We start from the raw sequence: 21,841 nt of genomic DNA, 5'->3' as shown, positions 1-21,841 counted from the left end.
CACAATTAGCACATACTGCTCAAATGCCATATTTGACATACATTCTTTTGGTAGTACCTACACTGACTGAATTATTTTTTTTTCAAATTTTGCGCACAGAGAAGACACATGTAGGTGCATTTGTAAGAATATTCACTAAATGGCAACATGTTCTTTCTTTTTTGCACTCCCACACATTGAACTAGCAGTGAGCAGCTGCAAAGTCTACTTACGCCACACAAACACTTTTCCTCATACACAACTATTGGGCATTCTCGAATTGCCTGAAAAAAAGACTACTAATGATGCTCAAGCATTATGAAAGCTTGTTTAGGTACTCTGCTTTATGAATTTTCGTGCACTTACCCTCTTGGCTTCTCCACAAGCCAGGCACCACGGGCAGCCAAAAAAGCCGTTGAACTGAACTTGGTTTCCAACTGCTGCCCTCGCCGGTGCATCAACACAGACACAGATGGTGTAAATCTTGCTGTGAATAACAGTTGAAGACTATTTCCAAATAAGTTCGCCAGTCCTACACAAGGATTTAACAAACTTCTCCAGAAAGACCAGCATGTTGGGGTGTTTTCGTCCGTACCATAAGCCTCCAAGAATAACATTCTTATATCTGTAGGGCACAAGAAGTTCATCTATTATCATTTGTATGGGCCATATTGAGGAATTAGATGATTTGTATAAAGGACTTCCATCCGTGTTAAAGGTAATAGTCAAATCGCTCCACTTTAACACACCCTTTTGTCGCAAAGTGCAGTGCATCATGCCACTAGTGATGTCACAAATCAAGTGGCACCCGACTTCTGCCTGCTGCTTCAACTTGCTGAGGTTCTCAAACAAAACACCAGAGAGACTTTCTATAGTGCTGGAAAGTTGCATTCCAACATCCAGAATGGAAAAAAATGTGGCCCCGCTTTTTACGTCCGACAGCTTCACAGTGCTCCGGCAGACATTGCAAGTCATGTGTATTTTGTCGCTAGAAATGTCGAGCAGCTTGCCACACTGACTACAGCAATAATGGTATTTGCTGACGGAATCGCATTTATTTTCTCAGTAGGTATTTCGACTGCGGCAGGCCGCACTTTTCGAAACCGAACAAGGCTTCCACAAGTTTCAACAAGTCGTCCACAGCAGACCAGGAAAGGCCGTGAGCCGCTATGAACGACATTATTAGAACGATAGCGACTGCAATTGTGGTTGCTGATCCCGGAAGTGTTTTTGTTCCAAAATCCGCGACGCATCTGGCAAGCAATTCTGATTCGTCGAACGAGGGCACAGAACAGCGGCCGCCAGAAATGTCTCCTTCGGCCCCAGGGTTTTGGTCTCGATTTACAGAAGCGCCGTCTCCACAAAGATAGTCACCACTATCTTCTTTGGTTCCGGAGCTTAGGTCTTGATCTGAATCTCGGAAAGGTCGAGTGTCACCGTCTTCACTTTCATTTTCTGAATGATCGCTTTCGTTGTCAGGGCATTCTTCGGGGCTTTGGTATGCATTGTCGCCTACGCCATGCGCGCTGTTGAAAAAGTCGTCGCTTCCTTCTGGCACCTCTGTTCGTACTCCGATAGAACTCGTGTCAACAGAACAGCCGTCCGTGAGACATCGATCTCCTGGTGATGCCTGGGACGCGTGAGAACTGTCTGGTGGCGAGTTCAAAACACCCGCGAGACGAGTCGTAGCGGTCGCCGAAGCACTGCTGGTCGACTTCTGGCTGTACCATCGCGTCGAACGGGGTACTACGAATTCAGTGTCTGGTCCTAAATACAGCTTTCGACGTTTCTTTGCAGTTAGTTGACTCATGACTAGCTAAGCAAAGCACAACTGAAGACCACGATACGATGGTGGAGGTAAAGATACGGATGACGACGGATGAATGACAGCATTAACCGTGTAGCAATATAGTCGGTATAGTGCCTGGAATCTAAACGTATGAAAAATAAACATAGTGGCGGAATGCAGACAATGTAAAAGCAAAACATGTGACGATCAGCAACCCACTTAATAAAGATTGGCTCTGTGGTCGACAGTGGTGTTTAGATTCTTGCAATTGACGTGTACTTTTGCTATGTAGAGCACGTAACAGGTGGTCATAAAAAAGTCGCTTCAAGGAATGCACTATTTTTGTTATCAGCAAGTTTATCACTGCACAGACTTTTTTTAACAAAGGACGGGACCGAGAGATTGTCTGTGCATGGTTAGAGTTTCATAAAATAATGGTCTGCTCATAACTGTTATTATTGCCCACTGATGTGGCTACCTAAAAGTAGTTTCCTTCATAAGCCCATCATTGAATGCCTCTGTATAAAGAGCCAGCTCCGAAACGAGAATTTTCCACCGGCAGCTGTCGATTGCCAAAATTTGTCATGTCTCAACGGCACTTTCCGGAAACCTGACCCCAAAGTTTATGCGCTGAATCAACTAAAAGAGCCGGAAAAAGGACGAAGTAAAATCACTAAACACTACCGATCGTGTATATCCGTCTTTTCTCCATGTTTGCAGTTCTCTGAGCGCAATGCTTCAAGCCCACATATCCACTTTCCACGCGCTCGAGCCACCCCAGGTCACACCTGCATTACTACCATGCAGGTCACTGCAGAAGCTAGGAGGGGGGGGGGTGTTCAAACTTCTGCCCCCACCCCGAAAGAAATCTTCGGCTGCAGCCTGGGTCCTGGGTACAGGTAGACAACTCGGATAAACTGAGATAGTGGACACGCTGGAGATTGACGTAAGAAAATGTTGCCGCTTATAGTTGCTCTGAGCACACATGCATATATTTGCATTAATTTAACATGTAAAGATGCAGACGTGATTGCTGGCCAATGTCGACATGCAACTCATTCTATTTTAGTTATGCCGCAGGGCACCATCGATCGCTGCAGCACTACTGTTGGTCCTTCTTTGCCGATCTGAAGTACATGTACATGTTACTCACATGAGTATACTCACGGGATATAACGTGCTATTATTATTATTTTTTTTTGCTTTGACGACTTGTAAGCGCAAGTACTCGAGATAGAAATAATATGTCGTGACGAATGTGGTTTCTATAAAGGCAATGTTGACTCTGATCTTCGCGTCCAAGTCGAAATTATATGTTGATATTGCAAGACGGGCTCATTACTAATAAACTATTGTATCGGACCAGTTGCTATGAATTAATCTGTGTAGAAAGCGCAGTCACTATTACACAGAACAAACAACACAACCGCTTAAGAGACGCTAATAATGAAGAGCCCGCCGAACTATAAATGTAAGTCAATAAACAATTGTATCGGGCCAGTTGGCATGAATCCATCTTGGTAGGAAGTGCAGCCACTATTACACAGAAGACACAACACAAGCGCTTGTGTTGTGGGTCCTGTGTAATAGTGGCCGCACTTCCTACCAAGATGGACTCATTACTTATCCCTAAATTAGCCTAATACAATCCCGAAGGTGGACATTCACATGCCGTGTGGCATGTGCATCAATTCTTTCCCGTTGCTCCACTGCTGATCCCGAAGGTCTGTGTTTGAATCCGGATTTCTAGTAGAGGCGAATATGCTTGAGGCCCTTGTACTTAGATTTCGGTGGACGTTTATGGATTCCATGTGGTCGCCGCTAAGGCGCATCTCTCATTTGTCATCGTTTTGGAACGTTAAACACCAACATTTATATTGTTATTGCGAGTGTGATCATTCCGCAATTACATTTCCAATATGCGGATGCCTATCGTTTCGATAATTATAGCAAGCCGTGCGCTTTTTTTTATCGTGTCGTTCAGTGAATATCGCATAAAAGCAGTGCAGTGGTTTGTAGGCTGGTTTCTTCATTAATTGATTGGTATTATCTTGTCGTGCCTGTATATTCATAAATAAGATTATGGGTGATGTGTAAAACACGCACGTCTACCAACGTCTTGAAAAATAAGCAAGAAAAAAAAGATGCAATCAAGTACATTTTATTTATTCCTCCAGTGTCCTGTTAGGCGGTAGATGTGGCGTGTGTCCGCATTTTGGCTCCGAGCAAACTACAAGTTTTGTAATGTTCTAGCTGGTATCGTAACTCATTTCCTTTAACAAAACGCTACCTTATAACATGTTCGCCCCACAAACCCACCAACCCTCTCTCAAAATAGAAGTAAAAAACACTCTCAAGAAGCAATAAAGGTAAGTAAACTAAAAATACTAAGCAGACCTTTCGCGTTGAATGACTTGTGATTACATTGTTCTACAACAGTCCAAATCATCAAAACTCAAACACAACTCTTTCTTTTTAAAAACTTACTAGTACGTTTTGTTATCTGGTGACAAAAATACAATATTTTACGCGCACAATTGCTTCAAAATACACATATTATGGTATACTTTTTACTCAGTAGGTGGCGCAACAAGCACTAAACGTTTTACAAGTCAGGTCGTTAGCATGTTAAGTTTAGCCAATCCAAGAGCAGTACTCTACGTTTGAAGTACTGGATGTTTTGAATGAGACCTGTGAGACGTGCCTCGGCAGTAGTGCCTGCAGTCTTTCTTTTTTTGTTTTTGAAGGCGAGTGTTGATTTTGCGCTCCCACTTAATTATGCCGGCAGCACCGAAGGTGGCCTACGTCGCTTACGACGATGGCTACCGGGCTATAGTGAGCGTGAAGCTCATTAAGGACTTCAAGCTGGCGAGTGTGGCTCACTGCCAAAAACACAAAATATATTGGAAGACCAATGAAGCAGGGCACGTCGACGAAGGGTATTATCGAGGAGACGTCGTCCTTCTTGGTGGTGAGTTCTGTCTTCTTTGAGGTGTTAATTTTGGTGGCGTTTAGGAATCCGTTTTACAATACAGGAAAAATGTGTGGCAGACGTCGCTGCTCGCACGTGTGTTATTCGGTGCGTAGTCAAAATAAGACGCACGGAATTGCTTCTGTGTTTTCAGTGTGCCTTATTTGACCCGTTGGTGGTGGTTGCGCAACTACTGCTAAGTTGTTCATTCTTATTAGCCCACGTAGCTCTTTTCGTGTGCACGTGGTGGTCGTCTCGGGCACTCAATTTATGATTTGGAATACGGTGAGACCTTGCGGGCTGCTATACAAAGAAGGAAAACATTTTTCATGTATACTCTAAATGTCATTGGAATGTTTCAGCAGTCTTTCAGTCCACAAATGCACCACAATTGGGCTTAATCAAAAGACGTGCGCAGCAGGAAAAACAGCGAGCAAGTGATCATTCTGCAATGTAGAAAACCAGAAGACAAATTGTGCACTTATTCACAGTGACAGTCATCCCGGTGGACGCAAAGATCAATTAGAATGTCCGTGGAATGTTATATTGTGCAGCTGGTCGAGTAATTTAAAGCGTGCGGTCCGTCGGCATATAGGCAGTTCAGGCTGGTTAGGCCTGTTCGGTAATGCGGGTATATACTATGTCTTGTAACAACGCCATAAATGTCATCATCTGCCTTTCAAGATCGTATTATTGATCATCTCCAATGCTAAAACAACTCTTATTGCTTATTGTTAACCTAAATAAAACCACACCCCTTATGTAATGCCCCCTCCTAGAAAGGGGCGCCTTTAAGGTAATAAACTGAACTGAATGCCCAACTTGCGATCAGCAGAGCTACATATATTTTCTGATTATCTTGTTCTAGTTTGAACTTGATGCAATCTTTGCACCTAGACATTTCAATTGACAAGATCTTTGAACTGCTGCATGCTGAAGCTATAAGTAAATGGCAATGCCAAAATTATTTTGATGAGTTTATTGTAATTAGATATTTTTTTTCTCTGGAATAGATTGGAATGATAATAAAATGGAACTTCAAGAAGCTACTGCGGGACAGTTAATAAGCACTCCTAGAAATGGTGTTGCTCACACAGACTGAATTACGTTCAAAAGCTTTGACTAATTGTTTTGATGTGTGTTCCAATAGCTCATATGTGATCACCTGCTAAATTAATTGAGATTGTGCTATAACTAGCAACATGTGGTTCGTCTCAAGGTTTAAATACTTGCATAACTCTTACCATCAGCCCTTCACTTGCATCATCTAGAAGCGAATGCATGTACAGCACAGCTTTCTTTCTTCAGAACCAAACTTTTGTGGTAGAACAGATATGTAGTTGTACTTTGCATGCATTTGTGGTCTTCATACCACATTGGTGCTTTAGTGGCCTGCTAAAATTTAGTTTCGTTTGATAATTTCTGTAGCCACCTTCAGTGACCTCATTCATCAGATGGGCAAGAAACGGCTGTCGGTTGCTGACACTGTCTTTTATAACGTAGAAAGTGAAGAAGATACAACTGAAAAGGTAACATACTTGAAACTTTTTGTTTTCTTGAAATCATCCGTGACCTGCATCAGGCACCTGGGCAAGAAGTGACTACTGCATTTTCAAGTATAGGTGCTAATACTTCTGCCAGATTTGGTACTTATAGCACTTATAACTGTATTGAAATGGCACATTTCTAAATTTCATTAAGCTGCAAAACAAGGACGAGATGTTACCCCGTGACTGTGTTTGGCAGTTTTATAGCATACTATACTATGCTGCCAGATTTGGTACTTATAGCACTTATAACTGTATTGAAATGGCATAATTTTAAATTTCATGAAGCTGCAAAACAAGGACGAGATGTTCCCCCGTGACTGTGTTTGGCAGTTTTATAGCAATGGAAGTTGCTCAGAAGTTCTTTGAAAGGACAAAAGTCTTGGAGAGCTCTTCTTACGGGGCACTATGTGTAGATAATGCAGCTAGTGTACACTGAGCATCAATTTTGAAGTGGTGATCAAATTACAGCTTCTTGAATAATCGCCCTCCCAGTGGACAATTCCCATTTCGCGGTTTTATATCGAGCAACAGCCTTCTGATGTGTACGGGACACAGGAGATGCAAAGTCAGGGTTGCAGCGCTCTTACAACCGATAGGTGGCAAAACATACTGACAAACTCTCCCATTGCATTCGCAACAGTTAAGAAGGCCTTAAGGAAAGGAGCATGCATGTGAAATCTGTTGTGGCCATTGTCTGACAAAGAGGGGAGGGTTGTCCTTACAGGGTATTAGGACAAAAAGTGCTGTAGAATACTGGTTATAACTTGATTATTTATAAAAAAAGTCAATGATAACTGCTAATCAATGACAAGTAAACCTAATTGAGTTACCCAGAATTTTAGTTTTGGAAAAGTAATTGATTACTCGAAACTCGTGTATAAATCTGATCAGTGTACACTAAGCTAGGTAGGCATAATATGGCTGCTCGTTCCACAAATGGTAACTTCGCCTTGCACAGAGTTACATTAGAGAGAATAGCAGGCACAGAGCAGCAACTTCCAGCATTTTGGTTACAATTTACATAGTGACCTATGTTAAATTTCACAGATATGCATTTGTCAGCTTTTTAGATGACATTGTGTGTTAGTGTTGTTGCTTTGATCTTATTATGTGGCAAAAGTTGGTAAGGCATAGTTGTTTTTGTTGCAGTCATAGTAACTATGTGTTGATTGATGTTGTGATGCAGCTAAGAATTTTTCTAGACAATTTAGCGCAAGTCGGGGTGTGTGGAAATTGCACTGTTTGAAATCGAATATCACTGCAACTGTGGTGGCTGTGGTGGTTATCGGGACGCCTTGCAATGTGAGAGATGTTCTACCCTTGTCACATGGCAAATTAAATGCCATTCACAAGAAATTACATTAAGCGGACCTAATTTCATTTTGCCTGCGTGCTGTCTCATGACAAAAACAAATGTCATTTTGAAATGATGACCATGACCTCAGCCCTCCTGACCCATGGCTTTGGGAAAAATAAACATATAATAAAACTTGTATGTAACATGCGTGTATGCACAAAAATAATTTTTATGGGTGGAAAGGTGCACCTATAATAAAAAAAGTGTCAGTTTTAAATAAAAACTTGCCACAGCTGCACGACACACTCGAATACCGTTGGCCGATGGTATGACCGGGCATGAGTACAGTCAACTGAAGCAAGGTGCACAACCTACTCCCCCGCTGCAGAAATGAGACGGCAGCAACGATTTCGTGTAGTCACCACCTTGGTCACCACATGATTAATATCCACAGTACAGGCAATAATGACTACAGGGCACAAACGAAACATGCCCTGCGTTCTGCTGCTGTCATGGAGAGTAGCTTCTTTTTAACGCTATGGCATTAGAGAGCTCGATTTGCAGAAATTCCGGCGTAGGCATCATTGGTTGTAAGCGAAAAATCATCTTATGCGCTACTGAAAAACTGAGAATGATGCAAATAAAATAAACAATAAAAATTCTTGAGGCGCAGTTCGTTCGTATGGCAAGCGGATGTTCTACCACACGGCCACGCATCTGTTTGGAAATACAATGAACGAACTTCCTCTGCTTGGAAATGCAGTGAAATTACCTTTCATACTTAATAAACACACACATCCTGTATACATGCTTTACAATGCAACATGATGCAGTAATAATGCAGTAATAATGCGTGGTACAACCTGCCATTTCTAGCGGGCGTCATAACATGTCATTATCATAATGGCTTGGATGTTTAAAACTGGTCACCCACTACCAAAGGCACATGCGCTACTGTACCCATTCCCTTAAGGCCACGTAGTGGGTGCGTAAGAAGTTCGAAAAGGTTTCATGCACCAAGTGTTCGATGCACGTAGTAGCAACAGGATATCCTTATCGCCTTCAACTCCTAAAAACATAGCTTTAGGGTCCCTTAATTTGTTTTTCTTTAACTTTTGCACCTGCTATCATGTCATCAAACCAGTAATAAGTCGAGCTAATAAGGAACAAGATCTTCATAAATTATAAAATGTATATATACTGAACTTATAGTCATTTCCCTAAAAGTCCCTGACATTGAGACTACTCAGTCTGAAATCGAATGCGATTGTGTTGCAAGAACTCGTTCCACAGAAAAGGTCGTTTTCATCAAATAGCATAAGTTTCCCCGTGTGACAGCAAAAAAAGGACATTGCAAACGAAGGACATTAGATTTGCTGTGTGACAGGGTGTTAGAATGCTCACTAGTCATGGCTGGAATATGCTACATATAATTTTAGCATATGGTGTAGTAGGGCAAATTTTATGGGGACACTGAGGACAAGAAAACACTGCACTCACTAGTCTCACAAACAGTGGCATGTTTTCTTGTCCTCAGGTCCTCGTCGAGGTTGCGCTACTATACCATATGTTGAAATGATATCTCACCAACTAGCCCAGCTTTCAACCCTACTGAACTTCATATGCTAGGTAGTTGCTACAACCTGAATTGTGTTTGTATCAATGGAGCGTGTATGTTTCCTGGCATATATGCTCGTTTTCGGCTTCTAATCAGTGATGTTGGCTTTGGGTTGATGTGTTTATTTGCTAGCATTCAAAAAAGAAAAAAGAAAAAAATCAGCAACCAAGATAAAAGAGGCGCCGAAGCAGTGCGAGCTCCGAAGAAGAGCTTGTCCAACTGAGTCGGCTCGAAAAAGAGAGGAACATTACGAGGCAGCTCAAGAAAAAAAACAAAAGACTAGAGGAAAGAATCGAAGTACTTGAGAAAAGAAATGACAAGCTGCAAGATATGCTGCAAAACGAACTCAGTAAGTTATATTTATTCCATGCTGCCTTTTAGAATTTTTTTAAAAAATTTTTCATGCAGTCAGTGAGTGCTGTGGTTATGTGTACCCTAACACATTTACTTTGGCATCTTCATGTTATTTCGATGCTTTTTGTTCCACAATATTGATGTAGTACCTGAAATAGCCCTTTGGATTAATGTTGTACAGTCGACATCCGATTTCGCGGACACTCAAGGGATTGCGAAAGGTCCGGAAAATCAGGCAGTCAGGAAAAACGAATGCTAGTGAAAATACACTTTATGAATAGGTATTTTTCACTGACGGAAAAGGTCACGGCAGGAGTACAGGATTCTCGTTGCGATTCAGCAAGTGCATGATTTAGGTGGCCCCGAGAAGAGCCGTTTGTAATAAAAAAAGCGAAAAGAAAAAATTTGATGTGACCGACGCTACTGCATTTGTAAAAATTAAGTGCTAAAAGGACTCTCTTATTTTCGTTTGCACAGAGTTCCACTTGCGCCGATAATGTTTGCCTCAATAACAGCTGATGTCATGCTGTCACTGTATACCTAGGACGATGTCATGTTCGCGTCAACACCGAAATTGTTGCCCGTGTAGGCTCTGCCTCTTTGATCTATGTTTCGGAGTTGTCGAAACCTTTAGTAACTTGAATGATTTCATCACCGGTAAATTCTGCACACAGCTCAAGGTTTTCGCTAGCGTCGGCAAAGCCCTCCAAGGTGATCCCGGCTGAAATCGAAACACCAGCACCGTGTGGGTCGTTGAAGCAACGACCGCATTTGGAAGTTCTTTACACACGCTGCCCTCTCTAGGTGAGACTGCCGTCTCGGCGTACATTTTAAAGCTGGCGTGGCAAAAACAGTTCCTGGGAGTCTGTTGCGTTGCCACCTTCTATGAGTCGGGAAGCATGCCGACGGCAGACTATAGGTCAACAGCGTGGCTTTCCCGCCGGATCACAGCCTTATAGTAACATTAGTAACAGCCCCATGCAGTTGTGGCCACAGGTTTGTCTAAGCCACGGCTGGCTACAAATTGGCGTGCGCTGGATTCCGGCATTTGCGGTGTCAAGGGTACGGCAGCCACGTCACAGTGGGTTCGAGGGTACGAAAAAAAAACAAATATAGTGGTGCTGATTGTGACTTCAATTCCGCTGTTAGCAGTAAAAAGTTAGCAGGAAAATCAGACGGTGAAAGCTATAAATGTCCGAAATTTTGGACTTTTAATACATTGACTGTATGGGGAACATGATGGTGCCACAGATCAGTCCGGGAAATCAGGCATGTCCAGGATTTCGGTAGTCCGAGAAATCGGACGTTAACTGTATGATCAGAGTTAAGAAAATCAAAACAATGCAGCCCTTTATAGAATAAGATTTGTGTGAGAGAGTGGCCACTTAGTATGGAAACAGCTGTGATAGTTGCTGAATGGTGTTTCCTTCTGCAACAGTGCAGTGGTTACAGCAGCACTAGCAGGAAACAGCAACCAGCAAAGCATATGTTCTGTATGAATGGACTCCGCTCCTCTTACCCTTTTTCACCAAACTCTAGACGGCTCCAGCAAGGTAACAGAAAAATTGTGGCTTCAGGCATGATGCCATCAGACACCACCCATCAAAGTGCATTCTTTCACATTATGTTCATATGTACCTGGGGGGGGGGGGTTCAGGCGGCTTAGCAGAAAAGGAGCATATAACGTCACGACCCACCCTGCTGGAACTATTAGTTTTCTTCAAAAAAATTCTGTAACAAAAATGAATCTCTTTAGTAGGAATCGACCATTAGACAGGACTGCCTTTGAAAACTATAAGGAACAGTTTGAATTGTCTGACACTTAGAGGAGTTGTTAGTGTACAACTGTCTCAAAGCAGGGCTGGGCAGTATCGCGATAGTATTTCAGAGATACTTTTGAGTGTCTGTATTGCTGTATCGATATACTTCTTAAAAATGTATTTTTATCTCAGTAGTGAAATACTTTTACGATATATCGCCCGTATCGCAATACTATCCATGGCATGGGTATGTGGTTACTTTTTTTTCGGAAATGAGCTGACACGTGTTTACAAAGGCAAAAAAAACATATGCTGTGACCTTAGCATTGTGTGGCGAGATATGCACCCACCATTTCTACATTTATTCTCAGAGGGTAACTGACTTCTGCCTTCTTGATAGTGAGCTAGTTGCTTTTCTACCCGCATTTCATTGTGCACGCAGAACTGGAATGTGTTTGAATAATCACCTGCTTGGGAGCTCGCCAATAATGTTATGCTGCCATTTTGAATTCCAGCAGTGAGGAGCATTGAATATGGCACATTGGGCGCCAACCAACAGCGTCGTTTTTAAAATGTGTTCCCTCATGCCAATTTAACGAGCAGTGCTTCTTTTTTCTCGTTTTTTTTCTTGTTTTTTTGCGGCATCTATTTGAAAAAGCGGAACTTATCGAGGAAGCCACAAACCACCCAAAAAATTTGGTGCGTGGTGCCGTGTGCCATCAACGATACTTCTTTCTCCAAAGCATTTCTGGAAGACAGCAAGTGCGGCCACACGCTTGCTAGTCTTAGTCAAATGTGACCAGCGCAGTTTGAAGTTTCCCGTCTACAGAAAAAACACACAACATCAGGTACTGGCATTGACTTGGTGCAACTGACAAACCAGAACATATCGGTGGTTGTCTCACTTGTCGCTAGAACTAATAGCATCTGCACAATGCAGACTAGCAGGGCTGCTGACCTACAGCAAGTGCACAGAGATCTCTTAGCATCCGGCTACTTGAACTCTGGTTAAACGCCAGCTCTTTCAGCTGCAAAGATCTGATCTTGTGTTCCCAAGATAACGTGCCGCTATACTGTACGTGTCTGATGCGTGCGAGTCAGGCACTAGTTCAAAAACCATTACGATGTCCAAGTAGTTCCGTTCTTACAAATTGCATTATCGGCTGGTAAAGATGAAGGACAAAATAAAGGTATCTTGATGCTTATTGGATACCTTGTAGACTGTGATTGTGTATATATCAGTGAGACTGGAAATTTCGAACATCAGGTCAGAGAGCATGTCAATGATGTCAACAAGGTAAAGGTGTCTTCCAATGCTTTGGCAAAACACCCTGCCCCACCGCAGTGGTCTAGTGGCTAAGGTACTCGGCTGCTGACTCGCAGGGCGCGGGTTCGAATCTCGGCTGCGGCGGCTGCATTTCCGATGGAGGCGGAAATGTTGTAGGCCCGTGTGCTCAGATTTGGGTGCACGTTAAAGAACCCCAGGTGGTCTCAATTTCCGGAGCCCTCCACTATGGCGTCTCTCATAATCATATAAGGTTTTGGGACGTTACCCCACATATCCATGAATGGCAAAACACCCTGAAAATTTGAGCAATAAAATAGATTAGCATAACGGCATAAGCTTAGAAAAAAAAACTCTTCAGGACACCACTTGCAATCAATGCTGATTTAAACAATGGATACACATAACACATGGAACCATTGATAACACATGGAACCTTCATTCTTATCTACACTCGCAGTTTTGAGTCACTTTTGAAGTCCTCATAAGCATATTTTCACTCCGTCTAGTTGTCACTCTGAACAAGATTCCCATCATGAGAGCTGAAATGTCTTATTTGTATTCCTTTTCGTGGTTGGTGTCATTAATTTATCATGTTCTCACCCTAACAGGCTTCAGTCAATATCTCAACTTCACCCATCTTTTTGAGTGGAATGTATACTACACTATGCATGGGATTAATTTCCTTTTGTTTATAACACGTTTTCTAGAGAGTAAATTGGTAAGGCAACTTGGTTGGAGCACTTCAGAGTATGAAAGAATTTTATGGCACCCGAGGATTTTAGCAAAAAGCACTCTGGTAAAATCGGGAAAAATATCAGCCTGACGCGCTGGTGTAGCTTTGAGCAAATACAACATAATTATGTTTGCAATAATCAGGTTGAAATATATTAAAGTTCTGAAAAAATAATGCTTCGTTCAGGATGCAATGAAGAAATGTGCGCTCTTTATTTTTCACATTTGCTCTCTTACAGAAACATTGGCCAGCCGTTCCTATTGCGGCCACCAATGCAGCACATCTACTAATCATGGCGCCTATAAACATGAGGCCACCCACAGGAGCATTCAAGAGAAGGTATGAGCATATGACAACGCATTAAGATGTTTCATCAAGTGACAAAAGTGGCCGTCAGCACCAACGAAAGTGACAAATATCAACTTGTGATGCCATCATCGTGGCATCAGAAATAAGTTTCCCAAATTGGTCGTGTCATCACGACGTCACATGATGTCATTGCTTGTTCTAAGGTTGCCTATCCCGGAGGCATTTGCGAAACAACTGGGAGTGCAGAAAGCTGTTGGGAGTCGTGGCGGGTCAATACAATCGACTTAAAGGAAAAGGAAGATTTTCGTTATCTGTTGTTTTGAAGCAGCCGTGAAGGAGAATGAAGCTGTGCCCAGTTGTTATTTTTCTGCTTCAGTAATGATTAGACATGCCTATTTCAAAACATTTCGGTGCAATATTCAGTCAACCGTGTGCATCATCACACATTGCTGCACAACTTATGAAAGAGGAAATATCTTTATGGTGGCACAATCGAACCAGTATAATACTACAAACCTCACTCAACTATGGCTTGGCAAACATGGCTGAGCTGCCATGTTTTGTTAACGGAGACTTCTCATAGGTCGACTTGAAGTGATGTCAGCAGTACAGTTGAGGCAAATGTGCGAGCTGGAGAATCAAAGTTGTCGACCTTTATTGTTTGATTACCGGTCCAGAAGCCTTTTGTGCCAAGGAGGTGCTTATTTTGAAATAAAATCGTGTTTTAGTGGTCTGTATCAGGTAGCGCACTTTAATTTACCCGCCTCAAGAAGCGGAAAGTCTCACGTCACTGTTGCCGTGCACAACGTTGCCCGGCTTTTTACTGTACGGTCGCCGACACTACTAGCGAAACTAAAGCACCAGGAGCCGCATCAGCAACAGCGGCTATCGATCAATTTCCTACAATAGGCTCCTAAATGGCAGACATGTTTTGGCTCAATTGGGCACCGCTAGATGGCACGGCCTGTCTAGTTTAACCAGGAAAAAGTTGAATTTTCTAACCACTTGTGCTATTCTCCATTGTAACTACCGGCGGTTCTTTTTTCATGAGAAACAACTCAACAAGCCGCATTTTTTTACGTCCTTTGATACTTGGAAGGTTCTTTATTTAGTGAGCTAGTTTGATTACAAGTGATTATTTGTAGGCATTGTGTCTGACGTCATAAGGATCATTTCGCGAACGTCCTACTGCGGCGAATTTGTTCCCGTGCATTTACCTCAATTTCTCGCTAAGTAGGGCACTGCTGTTGATAATACTGTCGTTTTAGATGACATACATTGAGCTTTCGCTATCCCGTGAATTGTTATTTGTTAATTAAGCGTGTTTGAGGTAATGAGATTTCACTGTATTGCACCAAAAACAAAGGGACGAAAGCATAATGGAGTGAGTTTAGACAAGTTAGATACAATTATAAAACTGACAATAACAAATTCGATTCAACTTGCAAAAAAAAAAAGCTGTATGCTTCAAAAGTGTAATATAGATTTTTATTTGCATTTTCAGGCAAGGCCGTTGCAGTTCATGCAGCCATCGCCATCGTCGCCACCCCCACCGTCGCCACCACTACCGTCGCCACCACCACTATGGCCGTGCTCGCCATTGGCTCCACAAGGGTGGTCAGCAACGCTGCCTTTGCCACCGCCGCAGCACTTACTGCTACCAGAGCCTCCGTCGCCTTCTTCAGAGCAGCCACGGATGCAGCCATGCCCATTGATGCCACCGGTATCACACCCTGGAACCACTTCAAGTGGTTTTCAAGAACCTACCAGCCAGGTGTGTACTTTATAATTGAAACGGCTGTTTCTTTGTTGTTGTTTTTTTTTCAATCCGATTTAGGGGTTATATTGTCAGACTAGCATCCTGTAACTTTTCAGTTTGTTTATTTAATCAATATACATCTAGTCATTGTTAGTGGTATGCAGACAAGTATTTTAAAGTTGAGCAAATGCAGTGTGACCATCTGTCAATGTCGAATCGCACTGGTTCAGCAGGATAAAACTTTCTCGCCGGGTTCCCCTGGTCAATTCGGAGCGATTTCCCGCTTTCTACTGGCAGATTCGAACTAATTACTCCGCAATGGGGCTTCCATGTTGTTTGATCTGGCAAAGGTAGATTTTTCTGGAACTCCGGCAATGCAGGGCTGTCATTTTTGGTACGATCGGGGAATGAGGTTGTCTTCAACGTTTTTTTTAGGTGGTGTCTCATCACCCTAAGGATTTCTTTACATTCTAAAACTGGCATCGTTTGACTTTGCTGAATGAACTGGCGGTTAAGTTTTGACAGTTGTAGCAGCAGCGACCACAAACCGTGTGTGGAAGTGATTTTTAAAAAAAAAGTTGCCCGACCGGCTGTGCAGATGACCGAAGATCATCGGCTACGTCGAAAAAGTTCAGGAGCCGGTTTAAGTGTCGTATGCATAAACAGCTTCTGGACACCTTATGCACAGCATTCATGTGTTCCAGTCACAGATTTGGCTTGGTGTAAGACGCTTTTAGATACTGTCAGTTGGGTAAGCACGCGCTGTCGCAGCCACGAGGACTGCCCCCTCTCGTATCCCGCGGAGGCGGCGCTGCTGTCACTTTGAGATTGGTGAAGGAGCGTCGTCTGCTACCTCTGCATGTGAAACAGCAGGAAATTAGTTTCCAAATTGCGACAAGAGAGGAGAGGATGCGGCAGAAGGGCGACCTTGCAAACCAAAACGCATGGGAAGGAGGCAGGTTGGGTAGCTTGCTTGATAGGTCCGCGAAACTCGCACGTAGAAAAACTTGGAAAGAGTGCCTGCGCGCGCAGAAGTCAAAGCGTGGCCGCCTGGATCAGTGCGCGGGGGTGTTCGAACAATCGGCGGCCGTGGTCAAAAAATCTTTTTGTTGCGCCGGCGAGTTTGCGTGGCCTCACAAACTTCGATATTTCGCTATTCGTCCCGCTCAATTAACAGCCGTTTTCGTGCTTCCGCACGTGAGCGGAAGGCATGCCGAGTCGAGTGGGAAGCGAGCGAGAACAAGTCCTTAACACGAAACGAATCACAAATTATCAGAGTCGGTGGGGTAGCGTACGCCCGTGCACTAGACGCAGACTATCGGTTACAGTCGGTGGCCGACGATGTTGGCAAATGGTCTGGTCACTTCAGGCCGGCGATGCCAACGACAGTATACCAGCGATTAAAAACAGGGTAGATGGCCGACCGGTCGTGGCAGTGTGAAAACGCGGGTCTCGTCTGGCTCAGAGCAGCGGGGAACAAAGGACAGAGGGGTGCATAACAAAAAGCAGTCGGCACTTTCCTTTCTTCATGGGTTAGGGAGCAGCAACTAGAGGGTCGCGGAGGCAGGGTCAGCGTTTAACAATAAGAATGTATGGGCACCTCGCCGATGCCTGATCGGTGGTTGAAATTGGTTTCCCGGGAAGTCGGGAGACCGCTGACTGTTCGCTGTAACTGATCAGCGGCGCTCGGAGACGTTCGTTGTAAGTGCGATTTTGTGCCATTGAACCAATATATATTTTCATGGTCACGCGGATATTGTTTGTTTGAAGCGAAAGTCCGTTTTAGGTGGGGCCGTTATATGTGGGCTCGACTGTACTACTTAGTGATAAATAAGGTTCACGCCTGTACCTAAGAAATGTATGATTATTTATGTACGTTTTGACCATTACCTGCAAGACTTTTCATGGAATAGCAGCTGTTCAGTCCTTGAGAACTACAGGGTAATTGGGGGGTTTGAAGAAGTACTGCTGATCTGAAGTGTTTTCCTCATAGGCATAGCCACTTAGACAGCCCGGCGCACTGAAGGTCAGCATGTTTATTGTGTTAAACTGCTAATTAACTCAAGCTTGCTTGATTGTTGTGTACCATGTTAAATACGGTTTGCGTGACAGAAATCTAACCTTCAAGCTCCCGCCTCTGTAATCCGAGCAAGCAAACTAAAAGGGAAAAACAAATTCAACGCTGCCGCGGGAAGCCAGCAGTAGCTCGTTCTCAAAGCTACGTTAGCACCGCGCCCCTGTGAGTGTGTACGAGTCGGTGCCGCCTCCATAGCGGGCTTTCCCAACTGACAGTATCTAAAAACGGTGTAAGCCGTGTGCTCGCTTCAAGACTTGGGCGGCTGTTCCGGATCTCTCAGTCGAATTCAACATAATAATAGTTGTACACGTAGCTTTACTCACCATAAAACCTAAATGGAAATTTACAAAGATTTTTAAGCTAATTGCATATGCTTTTTGCATTAACAAACATTCTTGACAAGCTAGTTTTAGGAGATGAAATTCTTTAAGTGTGTGGAGTAAGTTCTATAATTTAATCACTGTAAAGTAGGATGTCGTTCTGCCATAGTTAATGTATGTTTAGGTGTAAGGAAGTTGTAATTATGGGCAAACTTTGCACAATTATTATTTTTGAACATTTTATATAACTCAGTTCACACAAAAGCTAGTTTGAATACCGTTATGATTAGGTGATAACAAGTCATATGCAAGTAGTATGAAGTTAGCCTAGACAAGGCGAGCAGCATTAGAGTAATAAGAACTGTTGGTAATTATGTGTATGTCCTAATTCTGAATGTTCTCTATTGGCAAAAAATTATTGTTATGCATATTTGCCCATGTAATAATGCCATAGGTGATTTGACTGTTTATAAAAGCAGGGCAACAATAAGGCATCACAGGAGCTAAATAAAGAAGATTTAATGAGGGCTCATACACCGAAGGCAGTTTTTTGTTTAGCATAAGCAATATGATGGGTAAACTTCACGTTAGGATCAAGTTTTTGGCCTAGAAAACACCAAATTGCAGTAATTAAATTATGGTAGTCAATTCAAAGGGAGCTTTGTTTTAGAAACTGTATAAACCATGAACTTAGTTTTAAGTGGGATTAAAATTAGGTTGTTTAATAACACAATGTAGAACACTGATCAGTTCGTTGTGCAGCTCAGTGATTGGGCTTTTAACAATTTATGGAGCATAAGCTGGAAAAACAATAGGGATAAAAGTTTCAGCAGCTGTTATTGGGCTGAACAAAGCACAAATGAGGGCTGATAGTTGTGTTGTGTCTGAAAAGAAAAAAAAGTTTTGGAAATGATGCTTAACTTTTATACCTGGAAGCCATGCTGGCATATGTGTGCCTAATTGCCCTGCTGTCATTCTTCCATAAAATTACCCATTCTTCCCGAATCACCGTTACTGCTCTGCAAAAACCATATCTCACTTCACGTAGACTACACAATCATCTTAGCTATTCCCGTGTATACGGCTCAACAAACGCGTTCAATCAGTCCGCACTTCCACGTGCTATTCGTCTGTGGAACAGTTTGCCTGACGACATTGCATCCCAGACAAACTTTGACACATTCCGTCATATCTTATCAAGCCACTTCACATGCCTCAGCAAGTAGATGCCGTATCATAATTCATTGGTCCGTATTGGTTCATTTTTGTGATTGTCACATTCATGTGCGCGAGGATTCTGCCTTGTGGCCGCTGCATGCGCAGAAAATACAGTGTTTCGCCCACGGTTACTATGCGTGTATCTTTTGTACATGCTGAACTTTTGTACGTGTTGGTGCTTTTTGTTTGACTTATTATTTTCCAATTGTTTCTTTTGTATTTGTTTTAGTTTGAGATGTATATAAGTATTGCGCCCCTTACTCAATTGTTTCTTTTGTACTTTTTTTCATTTTGAGGTGTCTATATGTATTCCCCCCTTGCTCAATTGTCTGTCTTGTATATTTTTTTTCCAGTTTATTTGTATATATGTATAGCCCCCCTTACTCAATGCCCCCCATGGGGCCTGTAAGGTACTTTGAAATAAATAAATAAAAATAAATAATATTTTTTATAGCTGATCGACTTTTCCTTTGTTGTGCCGTTTAGGGTTTGGGTGCCAGTGATGAACTGCCGCTGTTTTCCCAGGTGGACAATCAAGTAAGTAGCTTTACAGTAGCTTGGATAGTTAGGCTAGTTGGTATTCGTTCATCTTTTAACTGAATAAGGGCAAGTACAGACACTTGAACACCGCTTATGTTGTGTGCATTTTCTTCTTCTAGTGTCCGTCTCTCTGTGCATGCCCTTATTCAGTTAAACGATGAAGTAGCTCTACTTTTTGTAAATTTATGTTTATTCAGGGCAATACTTTCACTACTGGGTTGAATACATAGTTATGCAACTTGCATTGCACTTTCACTTCTTTGTATGTTTATGCTTAGTTTATTCATCTACTACGGATAATTTTGTGAATTATGAACTGGTGGTGAATTTAGAGGTTCAGGAGGTTATTTCACGAATGACCAGTGCAATATTCTGCATTACCCTTTTTTGGAATGTCACGGCTTTCAGTACAAGCTTTATAAAAATTTTTGTGACAAGTCCTAATGTCAGGAAAAAGGGGAATGAATTGAGGCTCTGTCTTTTTGATTCCCAAGTTCCTCATTATCGGACTTGACAAACTAAATTTTCATCTGCATTGTGCCAGAGCACTTTTTGTCAGTGCCAGCTCAAAGTGCCTTCTAGGGTGTCTGCTGGTCTCTTATACTTTAGTAGATATTATGGACTCAACATTATTAACACCTGTAACACACTGGAAGATATGTTACATAATTGGTAATTTAAATTTCACACATATCTAGAGCACTCAAAATTGTAAGTATGCTTCTTTTTAAAATGTCTTACAGCTTCTCACAAACTGTTCAGGTGAGACTTAAAGACAGCAATGACGTATGTGATTTGCTTTTCATTGATCATTGAAACGAATGCTTTTTTGTTTCGCTGGAGCCACATTAGTGTAAAATTTCTAAATAGGGATTGTGTTGATGTTTTTCTAACTTACTATGGCACCCCACTTTTTGCCAGTCTTTTAGTATCTAAAAATTAATGATTCTCCTTGTGAAGGTTGGTGTAGTATTGCCATGAATGAGCACTATATGCACCTGTAGACTTATATACAATCTGTGAACTGTACTTGCTTTAGAAAAAGAATATTTGGATAACGTTTAGTATGCCAGTGTTATACAAGATGACATGCAGTTGCAGAAGTGAATTGTAAGATTCATCAGAACTATTTGAATACATACGAGCAAAACTATAGTCGCACAACCAAAGAGCGCAACTAACTTTTTCAAAAACAAGATATCTCTTGAGTCTTTTATTATGATTCCACATTTTTTTGCACAGATTCACCTCGGAAACGGCATATTCCTGGAGCAGAAAAAATGGGCATGGCTGCTTTTGCGTCCGAGAGACAGCTTGTTCTGTAAGGATGCGACCAAGCTTCTGTGGGGTGTGAGTGCCCTCCAACACAGGAGCATCACAGGAGCCCCTTGTCGGCGCTACGTGCGCTCGGAAAACCAGGCACCACCCAGGAGGGCACTCACGCCTAGGAAAATGGAGGCAGTCGGAAGTAAGTGTTTCATGCTTAGCATATTTTGCGGAATTTAGGGACAATAAAAGTTATCAACTATATGAACCAGTAAGTCCCTAATTGCTACATATTCCTGCTCATTTTTACAGATGCCTTCAGCAAGTACATATCTGGGAGACCAAGTGAAGTGGCACCGATTGAGAGGCTAAGAAAAATGAACAGATTCATTGCTGAAATGTTGAACGACCTAAATAAATGAGTCGTCAAAACATTACTCTAGCGTGATCGTGTTTATTTGATATCATTGCAGCATACCTACATTACATTGTTTATTTTACTGTGTGCTTCATGAACTATCATGCCTTTCTTAATACATTCTTTTACTGCATGTTAACTTTGACCCAAATAGCTGATCCAACCCATATCACCTGCATAACCTGTAATACCCATACATTCGTTACACTTATACCACCTATATGAGCCCTACCACCTGTATGACCCGCACAACCCGTATGACCCGTACCACCCGCATGACCCGTACCACCTGCATGACCCGTACCACCCGCATGAACCCGTACCACCTGTATGACCCGTGACACCTGTATGCCCCGTATCCAATAACATCGTATGTGCAGTTCCTGTACATGTAGGAATTTTCAGTAGGGATATTAAAAAGGTTTTGCAATACTGGTGTTGTTGAAACAAAACTACATCCAATATTCAGATCAATTTTCCATGCACTGCTCGAAATGGTCGATCTGAGAGTTTGGTTGGCTTTGCACAAGCTGCTCACTTGTGAACGGTACTTGGCTGTGTTTATTCCTCAGAATCAGAATAAGAGCAAATAATG

General features: G+C 42.4%; 1 protein-coding gene across 1 annotated transcript; it reads left to right on the top strand.

Moving 5' to 3' along the window:
• The first annotated feature begins 4,546 nt into the window (after window positions 1-4,546).
• Window positions 4,547-21,265, top strand: LOC142765228 (uncharacterized). Its single transcript, XM_075865905.1, has 6 exons — window positions 4,547-4,640; window positions 13,578-13,678; window positions 15,153-15,422; window positions 19,509-19,559; window positions 20,805-21,030; window positions 21,141-21,265. The coding sequence occupies exons 1-6, from the start codon at window positions 4,547-4,549 to the stop codon at window positions 21,248-21,250; spliced, it is 852 nt and encodes a 283-aa protein (XP_075722020.1). The 3' UTR covers window positions 21,251-21,265.
• The last annotated feature ends 576 nt before the right edge of the window (window positions 21,266-21,841 follow it).

Source organism: Rhipicephalus microplus, chromosome 1, assembly GCF_043290135.1.
Source record: "Rhipicephalus microplus isolate Deutch F79 chromosome 1, USDA_Rmic, whole genome shotgun sequence".
NCBI classification, from domain to species: domain Eukaryota; kingdom Metazoa; phylum Arthropoda; class Arachnida; order Ixodida; family Ixodidae; genus Rhipicephalus; species Rhipicephalus microplus.
This window is presented reverse-complemented; position numbering and strand designations above follow the sequence as displayed.